Source organism: Castor canadensis, chromosome 1 (assembly GCF_047511655.1).
Source record: "Castor canadensis chromosome 1, mCasCan1.hap1v2, whole genome shotgun sequence".
NCBI classification, from domain to species: Eukaryota; Metazoa; Chordata; class Mammalia; order Rodentia; family Castoridae; genus Castor; species Castor canadensis.
The window spans coordinates 208,690,892-208,714,364 of NC_133386.1; the positions used below are offsets into that span (position 1 = coordinate 208,690,892).

At 48.0% G+C, this 23,473-nt stretch overlaps 1 protein-coding gene across 2 annotated transcripts in view; it reads right to left on the reverse strand.

Moving 5' to 3' along the window:
• Nucleotides 1-22,318, reverse strand: part of Ap2a2 (adaptor related protein complex 2 subunit alpha 2) — a 76,102-nt gene extending 53,784 nt beyond the window's left edge. The window contains exon 1 of one of the 2 annotated variants that reach the window (XM_074051369.1): nucleotides 22,096-22,318. In XM_074051369.1, coding sequence (XP_073907470.1) covers nucleotides 22,096-22,162 — 67 coding nt within the window. In that variant the 5' untranslated portion in view covers nucleotides 22,163-22,318. The remainder of the gene's footprint in view (nucleotides 1-22,095) is intronic. The other variant, XM_074051377.1, reaches the window with a different exon arrangement.
• Nucleotides 22,319-23,473: the final 1,155 nt, after the last annotated feature.

Consider the following 23,473-nt stretch of genomic DNA (forward strand, 5'->3'; position numbering starts at 1 on the left):
GAGCCACAGGGAGTGTGAATGTGAGTTTGTCTGCAGAGGAGAGTTGTGCAGAAATGCCACGTGCTCAGGAAGTAGACACACACAATGGCAGGCACCCATGACAGCACGGGGAAGGAGAGGCCAGCTCAGCCCTCACATGGGGTGGCAGCATGGTCAACTCATACGTGACCACTGAGAAAACCTAACAGGATCTTCTGATGCCAGGTTTCCTAGTGGGAAGAAAGGAGATTGGAGGGGGCCCACTGACAGCAGGTGGAGGAAAAGACCAGCAGGCCTGGGAGTGAGGCAGTGCCCTCGTGAGGCACCTTCCTAGACCGGTCCATCCAGGGCCCACACAGAGACTTCTCAGAAGTGACAGGTACCGCTAGTGTGGTCCTGAAATTCCACTTCCCTGGGCTGATCCCAGGTGAAGGTGAGGCTCTGCCTACCACTTTTGCTGGACCTCCCCTCCCCTGTTTTCCTGCCTGACCAGTACCCACAGCCCCTGCTCTGTAGGAGGTCCTGTACACACCACTCCAGTCCCACCATCCTGGCCTTGCACTCAGCCCTCCATGGACACTGGGGTTTGCTGGGGCACTCCAGTCCTCAGGCCTCCAGCTGGGCCCTTCAATTCATCTGACCATGGCTTCCCCTGCAAAAAACCCAAGTCTCTTCCAAGTGCAGCAGGATGACACCACACTTTATGAGTCCTGCCACCTGTCCACCAGCTCTCCCCTGGGGCAAGCTCAGAAATGAACCAGAGGCTCTGCTGCATCCCCTCCCAACCACACACATCCACTGCCCCTGCCTACAGCGCCCCCCTCCACCCCTTCAACCAGCCAGTGAGGTTGTCTCTTTTGCTTTTTTTTTAAAGAAAACTTCAGACCAACATTTTAATTTATTTAGCAGTATTGGGCTTTGAACTCGGAGCCTCACACTTGCTAGGCAGGTGTTCTACCACTTGAGCCACTCCACCAGCAAGGTTGTCTCTTCTTTACCCAGGTCAGATGCCAGCTACCACAGACAGGCTAAGGAGTAGCAGAGGATAGTGTGGGATGGCCAAAGGGTGCCTCTCAACAAGAGGTCTATCTATCTGAGAGCCCATGATTTGAGGGGCAATGTGAGTGAGGTATACAGACACACAGAACCTAGAGGGCAAACATACCAAGACAGCACTCAGTGCCACCACTCCCAGACAAAGGATTATGTGTCCCAGCTCTGTGACACCTCGAAGCCTAGTCTGATGATGGAGACAGCAAAGCAGACCCCTATGTTAGCAAACGGGTGAGCAACCAGCAGGGTCCGGCACGTAAGCCACACTCACTGCCCTCCACAGCTAGTGTCTTTACTCAGCTGAGCACCATGATCACCAAGAGCAAGTCCCCTTGAAACGAATGGGGAAATTCCACCAGAGCAGCTGCTGCACTGGGTCTGAACACGCTGGAAGGAATGGCCGACACATAGCAACGTCCTACCTAAGCGTGCTGAGATGCTCTGTGGGAAGTGAGAGGCCTGCACTGTGCACTTACAATGTGTCACTGCCCACAGTGGCCACCCTCAGGCTTCTGACCCAGCACAGTTCTCCCTCATTGAGGCCACACTCCCACTCCCAAGCACAGGGCCTCACCTTGCAGGGCACAGAACTCTGATGAAGAGTTAGCTTCAGGCAAGGACGAGGGGTCATGGTCTACTCTGACTGTAGAAATCAATTTTATGAGGGTAACATTACCAGCCAGAGCAACAAGCCCATCCAGTAATCTGACCTCTGAGATTCTGGTCTTAGCTACCCTGTACTGTCTCATCTGAAATGCACCAGGTTAACTCCCACCCTTGACTTATGAGTGCTGGTGGCTAATGAGTGGCCACACTAGCCACAGTCACTGGTCAGAAGCAAGTTGTGATTTGCCTCAGTGTGTTGCAAAGAATGCACTGTGGGACAGGCTTGGACTGAGCTGCTGGTATAAAAGTCACTCCTCAGAGCCATGCTGGTTAATCATTTCTTCCTCTCTGCAGGTTGAACTCATCACTGACAGTACTGGTATACTAGAACAGCTCCAAGTCCAACACATAGTACGGGAACTGATGACAGATTATAGAAAATGCCAACCTAGGCCAGGCACAGACTGCCCTCAGGAGGCTGAAGCAGGAGGATTGTGAGTCTGTGGTCAGTTAATTATTGCATATATTCTGCATTTTTTCATCACAGCCATCCTGGCAGGCGTGGAGCAGTATCTCACTGCTTTTTGTTTGTTTCAGTTTGTTTGCTTTGGCTTCACACTTGCAGGACAAGCACTTTACCACTTGAGCCATGCTGCAAGCCCTCACTATTGTTCTGATTTCCACTTCCTGATGGAGCTTAAAGTGCTCATGGAACATTTGTATGTCTACTTGGGGGAAATTTATATTCAAATATTGATGATGTTTGGTACTGGTGTTTGAACTGGGGACTTTGTGTGTATGAGGTACACATTTCACCACTTGAGCCACACCTTCAAGTGCCTGTATCTTTATTTTTGTGGTGCTAGGGATAGAACCCAGGGCCCTACATGCCAGGAAAGTGCTCTACTGTGGAGCTACGCTTCCATCCCTAGAAATATTGGTGCCCAAGTTAGATCTGATCTCACAATCTTTCAGTCTTAGCCTATCAAATGCTGAGATTATAGGCTGACCCTACCACACCTGTCCAAGCAAACATATTTCGATTGTTATCTGCCTTATCATTGAGTTCTTTAAATATGCAGACACATGATTGTCAAAGGTTCTTCTCTCATTCTTGGGTTGTCTTTTTACCTTATTGATAGTACTTTGAAGCACATTTTTTTTTTAATTTTAGTGATGACAATTGATCTATTAATCATATACACGTTTGTTGTCAAGTATATATTGGGCGGTACTGGGGTTTGAGTTCGGGGTCTCACAAGTCTTGAGAAACTGCTCAAGTCCTCTTTTGTGCTGGGTATTTTGGAGGTGGGGTCTTGTGAGCTCCTTGCCCAGATGGCCTTGAACCTCCAGCCTCCTGATCTCCATCACTGAAGTAGCTAGGATGAAGTAGCTAGGATTACAGGCATGAGCCACAGGCACTCAGGTCCTCTGTTGTCACATTTAAGAAAATATTTCACAACATCACAAATATTTAATCCTATAGTATTTGTAAAATTGTTTTGTTTTTGCTTTCTGGTTTTTTGGGAGCACTGGGGCTTGTTAGACAGGTGCTCTACCCCTTGAACCACACGCTGCAGTCCTTTTTGTAAGATTTTCATAGCTTCAGCTCTCATGTTTGGGTTTAGGGATCCATTTTGAGGTAATTTTTGTGTATGGTATGAGACAGGGATCCCAACACTTTCTTTCGCATGTGGATCCAGTTATGCCAGCTCCATTTGTTTAAAAGAATATTCTTTCTGGGGGCATGGCTCAAGCAGTAGAGAACCTGCCTAGAAAGTGTAAGGCCCTGAATTCAAACTCCGGTACCCCCCCCCCAAAAAAAAAGACTGTTCTTTTCCCCCACTGAATTATCTTGGCACTCCTGTCAAAAAACCAATTGCCCAAGGATTGGGAGTATGGTTCAATGGTAGAGTGCTCGCCTAGAATGCACAGGGTCCTGGATTCCATCCCCAGCACAACCAAGGAAAGAACAGAAAAAGATCAACTGACCAACACTGTAGAGCGTTATTTCCTCTATCCCACTGACCTACACATCTGTCCCATACCACACAGACTATTTTACAGTTAGGAAGTGAGCCTTCTAACTCTATTCTTTTCTGCACCATCCACTGTGAAGCCTGCAGGGCTCTTGTCCTCTATGGAGTGAATGGCTTTCAGGTGTTAACCAAGCCCACCTTGCTGGGATAACTCTCGCTGAGAAATAGTGCATGACCCTTTGATGTGTTGCCGGAGTCTGTGGGATCCCATTCAGTTGAGGATTTCTGCTCCTTCAGCCTTGATGGATACTGGTCTGTAATATTCTTTTCTTGTGGCATCTTTCTCTGGCTTGGACATCACGGTAGCCCTGGCCTCATGCAACCAGTTGGGAAGTGCTCCCTCTTCTTGTTTTCCAAAAAGTCTATAAAGGATTAGTGCTAGTATTTTAAAAGTTTGGTAGAATTCACTAGTAAAGCTGTTGGTCCAGACTTATTCTTTTTTTTTTTAAGAGATACTCAGGACCTCGTGCTTGCTAGGCAGGTGATCTACCACGTGAGCCACTATACCAGCCCCCAAGACTTGCAGTTGCAGGAAAGTTTTTAAATTACTAATTCAATCTCTTAACTTGTGATCAGACTGTTTAGACATCTATTTCTTCAAGTCAGTTTCAGGAAATTTATCTTTCTGGGAATTTGTCCATTTCATCTAAGATATCTAATGTTTTGCCACACAGTTCTTCATAGTATTCCTTTACAATCCTTTTCCTTTCTGAAGATCAGTAATAATGTCCCATCTTTCATTCCTGAGTTTAGTCATTTGAGACCTCTCTTTTTCTTCCCCTCTTGGTCAGTCTAGCTAACGGTTTACCAATTCTGATTTTTTTCAAAACAAAAAGCAATCTTTGTTCTAAACTACTTCCTACTTTCTGCTTGTTAAGAGTTTGTTTTTTCTTTTTCTGGTGACTAAGGTGGAATGTTAGGTCAAGGTTAATGATTTGAGAGCCTTCTTCTTTTTGTGAGGGGGGGGGAATGTTTTGGGGTTTTGAGACAGGATCTCACTATATAGCCCAGGGTGGGCTGGACCCAGTCTTCCTAGCTCAGCATCCAGAATGCTGGGATTTTTACAGATGTGGTCCACCTCTCTCGACTTTTTTTTTTATTGCAGTGCTGGCTGTGGTTTGAACTCATGGCCTTCACCTTGAGCCACTCCATCAACCCTATTTTTGTGATGGGTTTTTTTAACATAGGGTCTCATGAATTGTTTGCCCGGGTTGGGTTCAAACCAGAATCCTCCTGAGTAGCTAAGATTACAGGCATGAGCCACCAGCTCCCGGCTTCTTTCTTTTGTTTATAATGCAAGTATTTATAGCTACAAATTCCTCCCCAAACCCTGCTTTCACTGTATTCAATAAGGTTTGGTATGTTGTGTTTCTACTTTCATTTATGCCCAAATATTTTGAATCTCTGTGCTTTCTTCTTGACCCACTGGTTGTTTGAAGGGTGTTGTTTAATTGTAATCTATTTGTGAATTCCCAGATTTCCCCGTCACTGATTTCTAATTCTCTCTCATTGCAGCTGGGGTGCACACTGTGTGACTTCGATCCTCGAGGCACTTGCAGACTTGTCTCCTGGCATGCGCTGTGTGACTTTGGTCTCATGGCAGCCCAGGATGTGCTCTGGAGGAGCCATCTGCAGGACAGAGGTGTGCCCTCTGCTCTTGCTGCTGGAGCGGCACCTGTCTGGTGGTCTAACAGGTTTACGATGCTGCTCCAGTCTTGGGCTCGCTGGTAATCCTGTCTACCCCTACTGCCTTGATTCAGTCCCTTGCCATCTCCTCTGGAGCACTGCAACCAATCTTTTCCTCACTGGCATTCCTGCCTCCATGCCTAGTCTAAAAATCTATTCTCTACATCCAAAATGACTGCTAACTAATGAAAAGGAAATTGCATAGTGCCATTCCCCTGCTTGAAATGCCCCCAAAGACCACATCCCACAGTGGAGTGCCCTCAACCTGGCTTTGGCCTTCCCGCCTGCTCCAACCTGGTCTCCAGCCATGTCTACCAGGAACTGCTCATGCTGCAGTTACCAGCTCCTTAAGTGTGCCCCCACTGCTCATGGCTCTCTGCAACGGGTACACATGCTCCCTTTCCTGGATCGTCTCCCCACATCACATCAGCCCCACAGGAACTGGCCCAAGAGCACCCTGTGTTTCCTGCCTGATGCTCTGTGACACTGCCCATTGCTCATCTACGCTCTGTATCACCAGGGCTGGAACCACCAGAGGATGGGTGCTCAGGGCTGAACTGAGCACCCCATCCCTTCCCTGGCCTGCTCCAATAGCCAATGGGCCTCCTGGACATCCTCCCACACAGCCTAAGCTTGCTGCTCCTCCCCAGTCTCTTCTGGTCCAGTGCCTCACTGACATCAAGTCTTTGCTCAACTGTGACCTTCACAGCCAACTCTGATCACCTTGTTTAAAACTGACAATCTGTCCCCTCATTTACTCAATCACCTTCCTTCCTTAATTTTTCTCTGTTACACTTAATTTGCCTTCTAAGACATACCTCAAGATTTTCTTTTTCTTTTCTAACTTTACCACTGATATGAGCTTCAAGTGAGCACAATGGTCTTCGTGTCCCAGAACCCAGGCATGCCTGGCACTACAGTGGGCATTCAAGGGGGGAAAAGACACTTGGAAAGAGTGGGGCATGAGGGCTACATCAAATCCCAGCACTTAGAAAGCCAAGGCAGGCAGATCTGAAGTTCAAGGGCAGCCTGGGCTGCATAGTGAGACTCCATCTAAATATATGAATGGAACCTAAGCACTTGTAATAATACAAACATGTAACTTAGATTTAATAGCTAAACACAAGTAAATACAAGAATAGCTATCATGTAAAAATAACTTTGAGGTTTAGGAATGAGGGCAAGAAGGACTAGCACTTCATAATTAACTACATCCTTTAGGGTTTTTAATAAAACATTAAATAGAACAACATGAGCAAGAAAATAACGAAACTGAGGCCAGGCATGGTAGTTCCCACCTTTAATCCCAGCTACTTGGGAGACAGAGATTGGGAGGCTAGCAATTTGAGGCCAGCCTGTGGGGAAAAACGTTAGTGAGACCCCCCCCCTCATCTCAACAAATAAGCGGGAAATGGTGGCACTCACCTGTCATCCCAGCTACACGGGAGGTTTAAGTAGGAGGTGACACAGTCCAGGCTAGCCTGGGCAAAAAAAACACAAGACCTTACCTGAAAAAATGACTGAAGGCAAAAACGGGGCTGATGGCATGGCTCAAGTACAAGGCCCTGAGTTCAAACCCTAGTACCACCAAAAGAAAAGAAAAGAAAAAAAAGAACAAAAAATGCTATTGGGTGAGAAGACCTGCCCAATCACTTACAATAAAAGTGAAGATAAATCAGTGTTTCCATGCAACAGACTAGAAGCCCATTAAAATGGTCAAAATCTGGAAAATGTATCAAGGTGGTACCATCTGTAAATGCTCTGGACACACATGTAAGCAAGTGGAAAGGACTGACCCTGGGCTCTTCTTTAACAAGAAAACGAACTGCGGGACTTACAAGGTGAGAACAAAGTATAAAACTGAAGGTTATGTAGGTGCCTCTGCTGTAGGAGAAGCAACAGGAGGTTCTAAGGCAAAGGCAGAGCCCAGCAGGAAGATGGCCTCGCACAGTGACGTTGGAGGCCTTGGAGACAGAGGCTCTGACCTAACTGCAAGGCAACACCCAGTGACTCCTCAATGATAAAGGACACCACCAGCTCCAGCAGACACTTTGGCCACAGCATATGCTGTCTCTTGTTTCTGAAGCAAGAGCCCCTCTCCTGGCAGGGCGTGAGGGCAGCCTGGAGCTGGAGGCAGTTGGCCAGAGATAGGACAGGGTGACCGGTCGACAGCTCAGAGATAGATGACAGGATTCACAGCAAGCTCTGCCTCTCAGGTGCTCAATGACCTAAGCTAGCACCACTTCTCTGCACCTCGGTTCCTCATCTGCAAGTCAGTATTTAACTCCCCTCCCTCTCAACACAGCACTCAGTAACACTCTGCAAAGTAGAGCATAGGTTCTTCTTTACTGACTCTCTGCCAGCTGCACATGTCACAGGGTAATAACCTGCAGGTCTCCAGCATCTCTCCCTGGCTCCCTCCAGCTAGCACTGACCCTGCCTGCTTGACTACCTCATATCTATCTGGCTGGAACCTCAGCCATGGGAGGGCAGCTGTTTTTGTCCATTTGCTCAATACATCCAGCAGGCACTAGGGAAATTTTTCACAAATAAATAAATTAACCTTAAAAAACAAGTAAGACAGGCACCAATGGCTCACGCCTGTAATCCTAGCTACTTGGGAGGCTGATATCAGGAGGATCATGGTTCGAGGCCAGCACAAATAGTTCAAAACACCCCATCTCCAGGCTCAAGTGGTATAGTGCCTGCTTTGAAAGTGCAAAGCCCTGAGTTCAAACCCTAGTCCCTTCAAAAAAAATGAAAATCCTCCTAACTCCAATGAGATGGGCAGAATGTCCTCACAAAGACCTCCTCACTCTCTGACTGGGATCCTGTGAGTTACCTGACAGGCAAAAGGAACCCTGCAGAGACAGGAATGACCTTGCACTAAGATGGGAATGACAGGAACCCTGCCTAGAGTCATGGAACAGGATGAATCAGACAGCCAAGTCTGGACTGATTCTGCAGGGGTCTCATATAATGAGGGAAAAGAAACTCAGGCAGGCTCTTGGGGTAAAGTCGGCCCTGGAGCTGGGCACCAGTGGCTCACACCTATAATCCTAGCTACCTGAGAGGCTGTGATCAGGAGGATCGAGGTTTAAGGCCAACCCGAACAAATAGTTCATGAGACCTCGTCTCCAAAATAACTAGAGTAAAATGGACTGGAGGTGTGGCTGAGCTAATGGCCAGCCAGGAAGGAGACTTGAGTCCTGTCCCAACCAGGTAGGTGAGGAAGAAGACCCACCATGAGAGCCCAATGGACATCGTGACTCCAGCCTGAGACCCCACACAGAAGAGCTCCAAGCCACACTGGATTTGTGACCACAGCACTCAGACAACATGGGGTGCTGCGTGTGTGTGTGTGTGTGTGTGTGTGTGTGTGTGTGTGTGTGTGTGTGTGTGTGTGTGTGTGTGTATCTGTCCTACAGGAGCAGGAAGCTAACACATGCCCTGCCCTCAGCAGTTACCACTCCAACCTGCAGAGTCAGAGTCAGCCAGCTATTTCCCCAGCTCCCCATCAGGCTCACCTAATCATTCCTCACTGAGCACGCTCCTCTCTAAGTACTCAGTGAGGCACACCTGGACACTCCAGAACACCTCCAGGAAGATGGTGCACACAGTGGTCTGTAACCTGTCAGACCCAGCAGTCAGCAGCAGGTTGGCCTCAGCTCCTCATCACAGAATAGGGAGACAGCAGGGCTTGCTGTCAACTGTACCCTGTGTCTGGGGCTCAGCAAAACATCGCCAGGCCAGCCAAGAAACAGAAAACAACATACAGTGAGCAAGGAGATCAAATGACAGCACAGGCAGGAAAGGCAAAGGATGAAAGTGGGAGATGAGGTCCAAAGGTTGAGGGCAGCATAAGACTGATCAGAAGAGAGACGCGCAACCTAAGACCAGACTGGACTTGGAGAGATGAGAAATCCACACGACGTCTTGGGTGAGAACCCACGGCATGACATCAGCACATCAGCAGATCAGTGGTTCTTAAGACAGAGGTGGGGATGGGAACCACCAGGGGCCTGACAAGCATGTGACCAGCGCCTCCAGAGGAAGGAGGACAGAGAAAGCAGTTCATGAAACAATGCTGAAATCTGTCAAATCCACTGAGAACTGCTATTATCTGAATCTGGAACGTCATCCAAAAGCCCATGGCTTGCTCCCCAGTCTGGTGCTACTAGGAGGTCATGAGTGGAAAGCATAGTGGGAGGTCTTCAGGTCATCTGAGTGTACTCTTGAAGGGGCCTATAGGACCCCATGCTCTTCTTCTCTCTGTCTTTCACTTCTCCGCCATGAAGAGAGAGGCTTTTCTCCACCATGCACTCCTGCCACGATGTGCTGCCTCGACACAGACCCACAACAACAAGGCCAACCAATCATAGACTGGAATTTCCAAGCCTGTAAGACAAAGAAAACCTTTTCTCTTTACAAGATGATCATCTCAGGCACTTGTTAAAGTGAGGAACAGAAACTCCAATCCCAAGCGTAAGAAGCATGCAGAAAATTACCAGGTGCATCATAAATCAAACTGCCAAGAACCAGTAACAGAAAAGTGACTAAGCAAGCCCGGGACCAACAGAGAACATGGCAGCAGCCTGTTCAAGCACAGCGCCTAACACGTGGGACAGAACACACCTCGCCTCCACCAGCTTTGGTCCTTACGCCTCACCTTCCAACAGGTAGGGGCAGTGTCTTAGTCCATTTCCCACTGCTGTGTCATCCACAGTGGAGGCAGAAGGGCAGGATAGTGGCGAGAAAGAAAGTAAGGGAAAGCTGGGCGCCAGTGGTTCATACCTGTAATCCTAGCTACCTACTCAGGAGGCAGAGATCAGGAAGATCCTGGTTCAAAGCCAGTCCGGGCAAATAGTTTGCAAACCCTATCTTAAAAACACCTCTCACAAAAAAAAGACTGGTGGAATGGCTCAAGCTCAAGGTATAGGCCCTTAGTGAACTCCAGAACCACCACCAAAAAAAAAAAAAAAAAAGGAAGAGGAAGTCATTCTTCCTATCAGGAACCCCCTCTTGAATAGCTAGTCCATGCCTGTGATAATAGCATTAATCCAGTCAAGACCTAATCTGTTGCATTGGATACCAAATTTACAACACATGAACTTTAGGGACACATTCAGACCACAGCAAACAATAACCACCCAAGTGGTCTCCCTGCTTTGACCCTTGGCCTGTATTGTTCAGTCTTAACACAAACACCAGAATGACCTTATTGAAAGCAAAAGCAATTTGGAATGGCTCACTCCAGTGCTCAAACCTCCACGGAATTCCTACAGACCATACATGATCTGCTCTACTGACTCTCCATCCTCAGCAACTGACCCCTCTCCCAGAGAGCTTCCTCCCAACATTACACAGCTCACTGCCAGACGTCCTTCAAGTGTCCTTGAAACTTGTCCTGTGCAGGCTAGACTTTGAACGCCTTCCTCACAAGGGCAACTACTACCTCACTCTGAATTCCTCTTCCCACCTCATTTTTTTCATGACAGACAGGTATATGAAGAGACACAGATACAAACACATACCTGTTTTCCTCATTTATGTTGTCTGTCTGGTCTCACAAGAATTTTAAGTTCTGAAAGTAGCAGGGATTTTGTCTATTTGGTTAACCACTGAATCCCTAGTGCCTAAAATAATGCCTGGCACACAGCAAGCACTCAATAGATGTGATGAATGGATGAGTAAATTGTACAATTATGTCAGAAAACAGAATCTAGAGAAAAAAAGAAAAATCTAAATACACCCAGCAAAACCAGCTGGGTGTGGTGGTGCACGCCTATAATCCCAACACTCAGGAGGCAGAGGCAGGAGAATTATGAGCCTGAGGTCAGCCTGGGCCACGCGGTTCCATGCCAGCCAGGCTAAGCGACATAGCAAGACCCTATCTCAAAAATTAATTAAAACAAAAATAAAAGGTTTTAGAATTTGTATGTTTGGTTGGTTGGTTTGTTTTGGTGGGTATGTGGATTGAACTCAAGACTTTGACCTTGCAAAGCAAGTGCTTGCAAGGTTTGGTTCTTTTGAGACAGGGTCTTTCTATGCATACCAGGCTGGCCTGGAATTTGAGATCATCCTGTTTTAGTCTTCAGAGTGCTGGGATTTATAGCCATGTACCACCACACCTGACCTCAGAACCATATTTTCAATAGCAATAAATGCAATCGAAAGTGCTCCTAAAATTTTATTCACTTGTTTTCTCTTGGTCACTTTAAAAGCCTATCACTGGCCTGGCACTGGTGGCTCACACCTGTAATCCTAGCTACAGAAGAGGCAGAGATCAGGAGTATCAAAGTTCGAAACCAGCCCGGGTAAATAGTTTGTGAGACCCTATCTCAGAAAAAACCCATTACAAAAAAAGACTGGCAGAGTGGCTCAAGGTATAGGCCCTGAGTTCAAACTCGAGTACTGCAAAAAAAAAAAAAGCCTATGACTGTCAATCTAGTGCTTTTTAAGCTGCAATAGCAATGCATAGGTGCTGTCTCAGCTACTCCCATGAAAGAAGCAAAGGATGTCCTGATGCAGCACTCTTAGGGAGCTCAGGGAGGAGGAGGGCCCATCCTGTCACCCTGAGTCACCCATGGAAGGGATATCAACAGTAATATGCAAAACAAAGACCAAGCAGTCCAAAAGAATCTGGTCTCTACACTGTTAAATCATCCTGTACCCAGACACCAAACTCCAGAGTACAAGTTTTTTGAGTAGAAGGAGGGGAGGATGCAAGCTCCACTATCCCACCAGGTTTAAACTGTGGGTAAAAGTGAAGGCTCCACAGGATATAAAATCAACATAGAAAAATCATTAGCATTTCTATTCACTAACAATGAGCAAACAGAAAAAGAATGTATGAAAACAATTCCATTTACAACAGCCTCAAACAAAATCAAATACCTAGGTGTAAACCTAACAAAAGATGTGAAAGACCTCTACAAGGAAACCTATACACTTCTGAAGAAAGAGATTGAGGAAGACTATAGAAAGTGGAGAGATCTCCCATGCTCATGGATTGGTAGAATCAACATAGTAAAAATGTCGATACTCCCCAAAGTAATCTACATGTTTAATGCAATTCCCATCAAAATTCCAATGACATTCATTAAAGAGATTGAAAAATCTACTGTTAAATTTATATGGAAACACAAGAGACCACGAATAGCCAAGGCAATACTCAGTCAAAAGAACAATGCAGGAGGTATCACAATACCTGACTTCAAACTATATTACAAAGCAATAACAATAAAAACAGCATGGTACTGGCACAAAAACAGACATGAAGACCAGTGGAACAGAATAGAGGACCCAGATATGAAGCCACACAACTATAAGCAACTTATCTTTGACAAAGAAGCTAAAAATATACGATGGAGAAATAGTAGCCTCTTCAACAAAAACTGCTGGGAAAACTGGTTAGCAGTCTGCAAAAAACTGAAACTAGATCCATGTACATCACCCTATACCAAGATTAACTCAAAATGGATCAAGGATCTTAATATCAGACCTCAAACTCTAAAGTTGATACAGGAAAGAGTAGGAACTACTCTGGAGTTAGTAGGTATAGGTAAGAACTTTCTCAATGAAACCCCAGCAGCACAGCAACTAAGAGATAGCATAGATAAATGGGACCTCATAAAACTAAAAAGCTTCTGTTCATCAAAAGAAATGGTCTCTAAACTGAAAAGAACACCCACAGAGTGGGAGAAAATATTTGCCAACTATACATCAGACAAAGGACTGATAACCAGAATATATAGGGAACTTAAAAAACTAAATTCTCCCAAAGCTAATGAACCAATAAAGAAATGGGCAAGTGAACTAAACAGAACTTTCTCAAAAGAAGAAATTCAAATGGCCAGAAAACACATGAAAAAATGCTCACCATCTCTAGCAATAAAGGAAATGCAAATTAAAACCACGCTAAGATTCCACCTCACCCCTGTTAGAATAGCCATCATCAGCAACACCACCAACAACAGGTGTTGGAGAGGATGCGGGGGAAAAAGGAACCCTCTTACGCTGTTGGTGGGAATGTAGACTAGTACAACCACTCTGGAAAAAAATTTGGAGGCTACTTAAAAAGCTGGACATCAATCTACCATTTGATCCAGCAATACCACTCTTGGGGATATACCCAAAAGACTGTGACACAGGTTACTCCAGAGGCACCTGCACATCCATGTTTATTGCGGCACTATTCACAATAGCCAAGTTATGGAAACAGCCAAGATGCCCCAGCACTGACGAATGGATTAAGAAAATGTGGTATCTATACACAATGGAATTTTATGCAGCCATGAAGAAGAATGAAATGTTATCATTCGCTGGTAAATGGATGGAATTGGAGAACATCATTCTGAGTGAGGTTAGCCTGGCCCAAAAAACCAAAAATCGTATGCTCTCCCTCATATGCGGACATTAGATCAAGGGCAAACACAACAATGGGATTGGACCTTGAGCACATGATAAAAGCGAGAGCACACAAGGGAGGGGTGAGGATAGGTAAGACACCTAAAAAACTAGCTAGCATTTGTTGCCCTTAACGCAGAGAAACTAAAGCAGATACCTTAAAGCAACTGAGGCCAATAGGAAAAGGGGAACAGGAACTAGAGAAAAGGTGAGATCAAAAAGAATTAACCTAGAAGGTAACACCCACACACAGGAAATCAATGTGAGTCAATGCCCTGTATAGCTATCCTTATCTCAACCAGCAAAAACCCTTGTTCCTTCCTATTATTGCTTATACTCTCTCTACAACAAAATTAGAAATAAGGGCAAAATAGTTTCTGCTGGGTATTGAGGGGGGGGAGAGGGAGGGGGCGGAGTGGATGGTAAGGGAGGGGGTGGGGGCAGGGGGGAGAAATGACCCAAGCCTTGTATGCACATATGAATAATAAAAGAAAAATGAAAAAAAAAAAGTGAAGGCTCCAAACACCCACAGGACTGCCATTGTAAAGGTTAAAAGGAAAGCAGGGTGCAGTAACACACACCTGGCCAGGCTCAACTATGTAGTGAGACCCTATCTCAAAAAACAAACACACAGGCAGTGCATGGTGCTGAAAGCCTATAATTCCAGCTACTTGGGAGGCCAAGATGGAAAGGACTGTGGTTCCCAGCCAGCCTGGGCAAAAAATTAGGGAGACCCCCATCTTAATCCATAAATTGGACATGGTGGTACATGCCCGTCATCAAACTAGGCAACTGGACTGTGATCCTCCCAGGAAAAAATGGGAGGATCACAGTCCAGGCTAGCCCGGGCAAAAAACACAGGACTCAAGTGGAAAAATAACTAAAGTAAAAAGGACTGAGGGCCCAAGTGGTCAAGCACCTAACTAGCAAACCTGAATTCAAACCTCAGTACCTTAAAGGTAAATAAATGAATAAACTGAAAAGGCAAAGGTGGGCAGGAAAGCAGAGCAAAGCAGGATCTGACCCAGACCACTGGCTGCAGGTTTTTCTCTGTGAGCATCCTGCAGACAGACTGTGTCTCACCCATGGAGTCCTGGTGCAACAGGACACCCATTCTCTAGGGCCCAGGGCAGATGTGAGTTGTCACTGCCCATGGCCTCTCTGAAAATTCACACCTCTATACCTGTGCTCTGCCCACCATCCCACCCACAGGACAGGCGCCAAAAGACCCCCTTCCCACCCGCTAATCACTCAGTGTAGCCCCAGTCTCAGTTCCTGTCTGTGTGCTGCAGGGCCTGAGTGTGGCTAAGAACTCACACAGCTCCTCTACCCAGCCTGTCAGGGAATGCAGCCCAAGACTCACCACTCGTGTCCTGCACTGTGACCTCGTGCCCACACTCTTCTTGGTCTCCTTCCTAACCCTAGCCTCCAGGGCACTGTTTCACGGTGGGGCTGTTTACTTGCATGCTGATTACCCTCTGCATGTCAGCCAAATCTCACAACTCCATCTCCAATCCAGAGCTACTCTCATCACCACCCTGCTCCACCTCAGCAGAGGAGCACCACTTGATCCCAGACATCCTGAAATTCTCTCAGGACAAAACTGCACATACAGTGCTGCTTTCAGAGACATTTCAGCCATGTCAACTTTTGAACCAAAGACAGGAAGGCGTAAAGACAGTAAATGCTTATAAATACAGTTTTAAAATCTGTTCAGTTTTTTGTTTTTGGGTTTTTTTTTTTTTTTTTTTTTGGTGGTGGTACTAGGGTTTGAACTCAGGGCCTTGCACTTGCTAGGCAGGCATTCTACCATTTGAGCTACACGCCCAGTCCTAGTTTTAAAATTTGAATCTGAGGAATAATATGACCTAGGAAAAACGGTCCAATTGGTCTCTATTTTGATTTGATTTGGTTTCTTTTGTTTCATTTTGTTGGCAGTACTGGGGTTTGAACTCAGGGCCCTGCACTTGCTAGGCAGGCACTCTACCACTTGAGTCACTCTTCCAGTCCTTTATGTTTTTGTGTTTGGTTTTTTTCAAGATAGGGTGTCTCAAACTATTGCCTGGGCTGGCTTCAAACCAAGATCCTCCTCTGCCTCCAGAGTAGATAGGACTACAATCGTGAGTCACCAGCACTTGGCCTGTTTTTGGTGAGACCAGGTCTCACCATGTAGCCCAGGCTTACCTCGAACTTGTGATCCTCCTGCCTAAGCCTCCCAAGTGCTAGAATCACAGGTGTGTGCCACGCCCAGCCTGCTGATCTGTTTTAGTGAATGGCATTCAGCCTATCTCTCTTAACTGGAGGAAAAGTTATTTAGCTTCTTCATAAAGCACCAGAGCAAAACAAAGCCACCCAACTTGGAATCAGTGTTTTGTGATATCCAAGCACCTTGTGTGCCCCAATTGTTTTTCTCTGCCTTCCCCTAGAACCACCCCACCTCCAGATCAGAGAAGTCCACCAGGCAAGGGCCCACACTGTCCATGCTGATGTCCTGTGACTCTCTAGGCACACCATCCTGAGGACTCAGTCTCCCACTGGACTGTGAGCGCCCTTCGGGCAGTAGAGATGTGCTCTACCTCTCTGAATCCCACAGCATTCCACAGAAAGGGCCCAGATTAACCATCCCTCATCTGAAACCTGGGGCCAAATTTGTTCCAGAATTCAGAACAGCTCAGACTTTGGGAGGAAGCCAGCACATGGCAGGTGTGACAGACATGGCGCTGGGGTAGGTCCTGTAGTCACAGGACAATCTGCGGGCTTAAGAACAGCCACACAGGAGGGACCATGCCAAGCCTCAGGAGAGCACAGGTCCAAAAATTTGTTGTTGTTGCCCTGAGACAGGATCTTGCTACATAGCTGAGGCTAGCCTTGAACTCATGATCCTCCTGCTTTCAAGTGCTGGGATGACAGGTAATGAGATGCCACACCTGGCTCAGGTCCAGTGTTTTTCCCAAACAAATCTACCACAAACTTACAAAAAGACTTTTGGCTCTGGAATCTTATAAATTCTGAAGTTTGAGCTAAGGGAGATTGGCCCCATGCTCAAGAACCTGCAACAGACAGGTTTGGTTCCCAAGGACTCAGACTCCTGTTCAGGAGCTCACGACTTATACTCTAATTCTATTCATATAGTGTAAAATCTCCTTAAAATACTGCTTTCTGTGTCAGACTCTAATCTTCCCCTCTGGTCTGACTCATTTGACTTTTTTTAAGAGCCAAGGAAATGCCATCTAATCCCACAAAGGCAGCCTTTCCAAGAACTGTAACTACAAAGTCCTGACGTATACTGTTGCCAAAAGCAGCAGAGTGAAAGCATGCTACAGGAAAAAGAACTGATGAAAAGTATCTGACGTGGGAATAAGCTACCACTGAGACATCCAACTCATCACAAAAGAACAGGGACCCGCCCTTCAGAGGAGCGGGAGGAACGTACCATGAAGAACGTGAGCATTTCCTGGAAGCTGCAACCACCCAGGAACAGAGGAGCCACCACAGCAGACTTCCTTCCTCATCCTCTCTGCTCCCCACATCACACACTTCCCAAATCAGTTTCTAAGGAATATGAATTATGCAGAAGAGTGCAAAAGAAAATATGCAAGACAAGCATTCTTTTTAAAAGTCAGCACTTCTTAAATGGACAGTCAGGGAGGACCAAATGGACTTTTAACTTTGAAGGTTCTTTTAAAAATCCAGGACTGAGGCATGGCTCAAGTAGTAGAGTACTTGCCAAGCAAGCTTAAGGCCCTGAGTTCAGTCCCCAGTTCCACCAAAAATAAACAAACAAATAAAAATAAAATAAAAACTCAACAACAAATCCATTTGTGATGGTGCACACCTGTAATCCCAGTACTCAGGAGGACCGAGAATTCAAGGCCAGCCCGGGCTACACAGTGACATCCCCACCTCAAATAAATAATAAAAATAAAAACCCAACAACAGAATGACAATGTCTGATTCTGTCTTCACCACTATGCAGGAAAATGAAGTACAAACTTCATGTTTAATTTTTACACTGACGCTTAAGCAGAATTTGAATTTTTATGGTCTGCTTCTCCGTGTTCAACTTACGACTAATAACAAGCAGGATTTTACGAATAGGTTTTTAATGTTTAGTCACAGTAAAGTACAGTTCAAAGGCGTGTTCAGTTTCACCAGAGTTCGCAGCACCATGAGCTCCACACACCAGCAAAACCACCCCCTTCTTCCTGAACCTGGAAGACTCAGTCCTACCACCTGCTGAGTGCTCCTGTCCTCACCTCCCTTCCCTTGAGTCCCTGGAGGCACTGAGTACATTGCCCTAAGAACAGTGGAAGCATCTAGACTCACCTCAGCAGCACAGTACCAGCATCACACACAAAATGGCAATTTTTGTAATTTCCTGCCCGTGGCAACAAGCCTGGTCTCACAACAAGGAGCTGTCACCTCTCCCTTGTGCTGCAGTCCTGCTCATTCTGTAGCCAGTTCTGAGAGTATGACTGTTCAGGAGCGTATAACACTTCTCAATTTGCGATGCAGTTATGCGCCAATAAACCCATGGTAAGATGGAGATGCACAGGTGGAAAATGTACTGAGTACATACAACCCACCTGCCATCACAGCTGAGCAACGCGGCACACTGTAGAGTCTCGGGGTTTGTGTGGTGATTATGGGGCTGACTGGAGGCTGTGTCTCACTGCTACTGCCCAGCAGCATGGGAGGCCCAAGAAAAGATCAAAATTCAAAAATTTAAAGCAGGGATTCTCCTGAACATGCATCACTTTCATGCGATAATAAAATCAAGTCTGTAACCCTAGCTATTTGGAAGGCTGAGATGAGGAGGATTGAGGTTTGAGGCCATCCTGGGCAAACAATTCACAAGACCCCATCTCCAAAATAATCAGAGCAAAATGGACTAGAGGTATGGCTCAAGCAGTAGAGCACCTGTTTTGCAAGTGTTAAATCCTGAGTTCAAACCCCAGTCCCACCAAAAAAAAGTTGTAATAGTAAAGTCAAAAGATTGTTAAGTTGAACCATGTAAGTTGGGGACCACCTGTACTTCCAACCATATGTTAGTGTTGATAAGACAACAGCAATGCATAAAGGCGTGGGGTAGTGCTCTTGCCTTGCATGCATCCCCAGCACCAAAAAAAACAGAGAAAAAGAGAAGCATGGTGATTTACTGTGACTCTCCTTCACAGCTATCATCTATGAAAGCAGACAAAAGTTCCACAATAACTGAGTAGTAAGTGCTGGTTATTTTCCCAATGTCAGCACTGCTTTTGTCTCCTTGGAATCCTCTGCTTGAACACAATGTCAATCAACACAACAACCTGTGTGGACCTCTACAGACCACACTGCGTGAAAACAGCCAGTCTCCAAAGGTCCCATATTGTACAATTCCATTTATACAACATCCCTGAGCTCACAAAATTATAGAGTGGTTGCCAGGGTGGGGGTGGTAGGTGTGGCTACAAGGACTGGTAGGAGGGAGCTTTGTGATGATGGAGCAGTTCTGTATCTCACCAAGGTGGGGGTCATATGAAGCTGCATGTATTCAAGCCATATGGAACACACATATACATGTGAGTGCATGTAGCATGTTCAAAGCATGCTGGGTTTGATTCTAGCACCACAATAGCCAGATAGACAGACAAATAAATAAAATCTTAATAGTCCAGTGATTTGTACCAATATCAGTTTCCCCATGTTGAAAATATCCTATAGTTATGCAAGATGTCCACACCAGGAAAGGTGGTATGAAGGAAACTCCCTTTCTATTTCTTCACAACTTCCCATAGTTATTTCAAAATAAATCATATATAACTCACTTCAAAATAATGAATTATTTAAAAAGTAGAACTAAATAAAAGGACTAGAATTTTTTTAATGACTGAAAGGGAAACAGTTATTAATTCCTCTTACTGAATTCACATTAGCAACTTCATGGCCCTGGGTGCAGTCGATCAGAAAGGACAACTTAATGTCCTTAATGAGACTAAAAGGGCCTACCTGACCACAAAGCTACAGGTGTAAGTGGTACGGTATGATACTGCCTGAGCATGTTCATTTCATGGTTGCAGATGCCATAAGTGGGCTACTAACCGCGTGTGCAGGCACACAGAGCAGCTTGGCCCAGGAAGTGACCTTCGACCCTTACCCACTGTCCTCCGTGCTTAGGACAGTTCGTAGAAGGGAAGCTCAAGGTAAAGGAAGCTGCAAGATAGAGTTCAACTCAAAACCCACCCCTCCACACAGATGCTCCGTCACTGGTGCTTCTGCTGCTCATGGGGCTGGTAGCAGGGCCAGCACCCTGGAGACCAGCTTGGTCCCCAGAGCCTGAAGATTCATATCACTCACTCTCACAATGGGAGAACAGTCAGAGCCAGGCAGGGAAAAGGGAAGCAGGGACCCTCTCCCCTCAACACAAGGGTCAAGTTTAGACCAGCTCTAGCTCTGGCTCACTCAAGTGCTTCTATGGTTTGCTCTTGGTTGATTCATTTGCAGGGCACATACTGTGTGCCTGAGGCTGTAAGAGCAACACAGGGCCCCACCTGTGGAGCTTACAGTACAGGAGAACGGTGCAACACCCAAAGGAACAGAACAGCTCCAAAGGAGAATAGCAGGGCCACAGCAACAACAGGGAGAGCCGATGAAAAAGAGATGCTTGTGAGGAAGGGGCAAATGGAAACTGTCTTGTACATCGGTCCACACCGGTGGTTCTCAGCTGGCAACAACTCTGCCCTACAGGAAACATTTTACAGCTGTCACAACTGAATGCTGCTAAACATCCTCGGGGGCACAGGACAGCCCCCCACCACAAATGATCATCCCAAACGTCAGCTGTGCCAAGGTGGAGAAGGCTGAATCTTTGGTCAATCAACAAGTATTTACCAAACACTCACCACATGGCCCCACTGACCAAATGCAGGACCTGACACAGAACTCATCTAATAAGTGGTGTCCACTGTGTAAGAAAACAGCTTTTACTCCTGATGTCCTGCCCAGTGCAATTTTCTTCAAAAAATTTGAAGGCTGCTAAGACTTCATCCACAGGATCCCTGTCACAAGTCACACACCCAATTCCACAAAATGCATCATGACTATGAATATTATTGTCTCGGAAATTTCGTTCCATGGCTAACAAAGAGGAAAGACAATGCTGCTCTACCTGTACAGCCCTGATCTGAGGATGCCTGTTTCTCTACACAGTAGATGACACAGGTGTCTTCTGCCCTTCCAGAGAGTTCTGCCAGGCTCAGCCCGGCTCAGGGTCCTCCACCCAGGCTAAGGAGGCAGGGGGTTAAAGGAACAGCACTGAGCAGTAGGTGAGGTCTCAATGTTTCTCAAGATATACATTAACCCTAAAGTAGTAAAAATCAAGGAGACAACTATTTGCTGGACAGCAAGGGAAAAACACAACAGACAGGAAAGTGGTTTTTCTGAAATAAGGGAATGTCTCTAATAACCTACAAGAGTTTCTGAACGCCCAAGTCCTAGGCACCCAACCAGCGTGACCTTTAGCCTTCCTGACCCATTTCACTTTCGGTGGCTTTTTCCACCCAAGGGACACTAGCTGAGAGGACCTGCCAGAAGCAAAGCAGGAGCGCACCTTCCAGCATCCTCACCCGGCTGATGCCGGTTCCCTGGGGGAATGAGTCACTCTAATTGCAACGGGTGAGATCTAATCAGCGCTCAACAAGCCGCCAGAACCGGGTCACAAACCCTTTGCCTGGATGCACAGCCTCTGGATTCCCCGCCCAAAATGAAAATCCACGCTAGTTTGGAAAAGACTGGGTTAAATGCTCCATTGCTAGAAAGACAGAAATGACATCATTCTGGGGAGGGGCGTCTTGGCCGGAAGCCCCTCGGCGATGCCACAAACCCCACAGATACCCCGCCCCGCACTGCCATTCCCAATCCTCCACCCCGGGCACCCCCACACCCACCTGGGTCTGAACCCCCAACCCAAGCATAGCATCTGCAGCCACCCCAGGTCCGCACCCTCGGACCTCTGTCCCGCACCCCGTCTGGTACCTCCGCCCCACTAACCAAATTGCACCCCGGACCGCCGCCCCGCACTCCGGCCTGCGCCAGCACCTCCTGATCTGCACACCGGGTCCCCACCCCGCACCCCAGCCTGGGCCCCTGCCCCAGACCCCCACCTCACGGCCAAATCTGCACGACAGACAGCCACCCCGCACCGCAACCCTCATAGCCAGCCTGCACCTCGGTGTTGCGCGCCCGCCCCGGGACCCCGCCCCACAGCTGAGCCCGCACCGCCAGGACCCCGGGTCGCACCTGCGGGCCCCGGCCGCGCCCCCGCCCAGGCCCGCCGGACACTCACAGTTACGGATGTCGGAGATGAAGACCGCCAGGCCCCGCATCCCGTCCCCCTTTGACACGGCAGGCATCTTTGCGCCCCGGAGCGGCCTCGGCGGCAGTCAGAGAAGAACGCGGGCGCTGGCAGACGGGCGTCAAGCCGAGGGCAGCCGCCGAGGAGCCCTGGAGCGCGGAGACGCCTAGACACCGCCGCCTCGGGCCCTGAGCGCCGCTCTATGGGACGCGCGCGCGCACGCACGCACGACGCACGCGCCGGCGCGCGCGCGCGCACGCCACACCTCGCGCGCGGCGGCGGACGGCGTGAGGCGGCGTGCGCGCGCCCGCCCCGCAGCGCGGGCGAGCCGAGGCCAAAGAACTTGGAGGTAGCGCTGAGAGTTTGTGTCCCGAGTCCCAATGGGAAGGGCGTGGGTCCCCCGGAACAAGCGGACAGGGTGCGGCGTCTCCTGTTATCGCTGCGGGCGGCAGGCGACGGTCACCGCGGAGGGCAGGCCCGCCCCGGGCGTCGCCAAGCCGGACTCCCGGCTTGTGAGTGCCGCGCAGCAGGCACGGATGTGGACAGGGATGCGGACACCCAGCGTGCCGACCCCGTCCCACGCGGAGAGCGGCGGGGAAGGAAGCAGGGGCGCCGGGGACACCTGCCGCGAACTGCTGGCAGCTGGACTTCTCCGGAGAGGAAACCCGCCCTGGCCTGGGGACTGGCTGTACTCGCCTGGCCACCGGTCAGGACTCAGAGCTTGCAGCTTCTGAGCTGGGTAACGGGGCACGCTGCTCCACTTCCCATCTTCCCTTACAAATGGGGAAACTGAGGCTAGAAGAGAGACAGCCCACCCACCCGTGACCATGTGGCTGCTGTCTAGAGGCCAACCCCACAGTTCCCAGCCAGGGCCCTTTGTCTCTTGCTTTCCACCTCTGTGCCCTACTCCTTTCATACACTAACCAGGTTAAAGCATAGGATCACTCTTGTGGACCCACAGTGGAAGACTGGCTGGGCCATGCTGCCCTGGATGGAGGCCTGATACAGGCCCCAGGGACAATGGCTAGCAGATGGCCCTGCTCAGGCCTCCTTTGTGAAGCCAGATGGCTTTAAAGAGGAAGCTGCCCCCTCTGGTTATCCAAGGCCCTGTAGCTGGAATTGGCCCAGACCTTTGTCCCCACCCTGGCTCACTTCCACAGCCCTATGAGAAATTAGGCCTGGACGGAACCTGGCCAGGAGGAGGAAGGGGTAGGACCCTCCCATGAACCAAGCACCCCACTGAGGCTCCAGGCCCCCCAGGGAATCCCAAGACCCTGACAGGCCCAACCCTCAAAATGCAACAGGGTTCATCACCTTCCAAGATAGGCAAGGAGCCTATCCAGCTTCCTGGAATAGGGGAAGTTTGGGG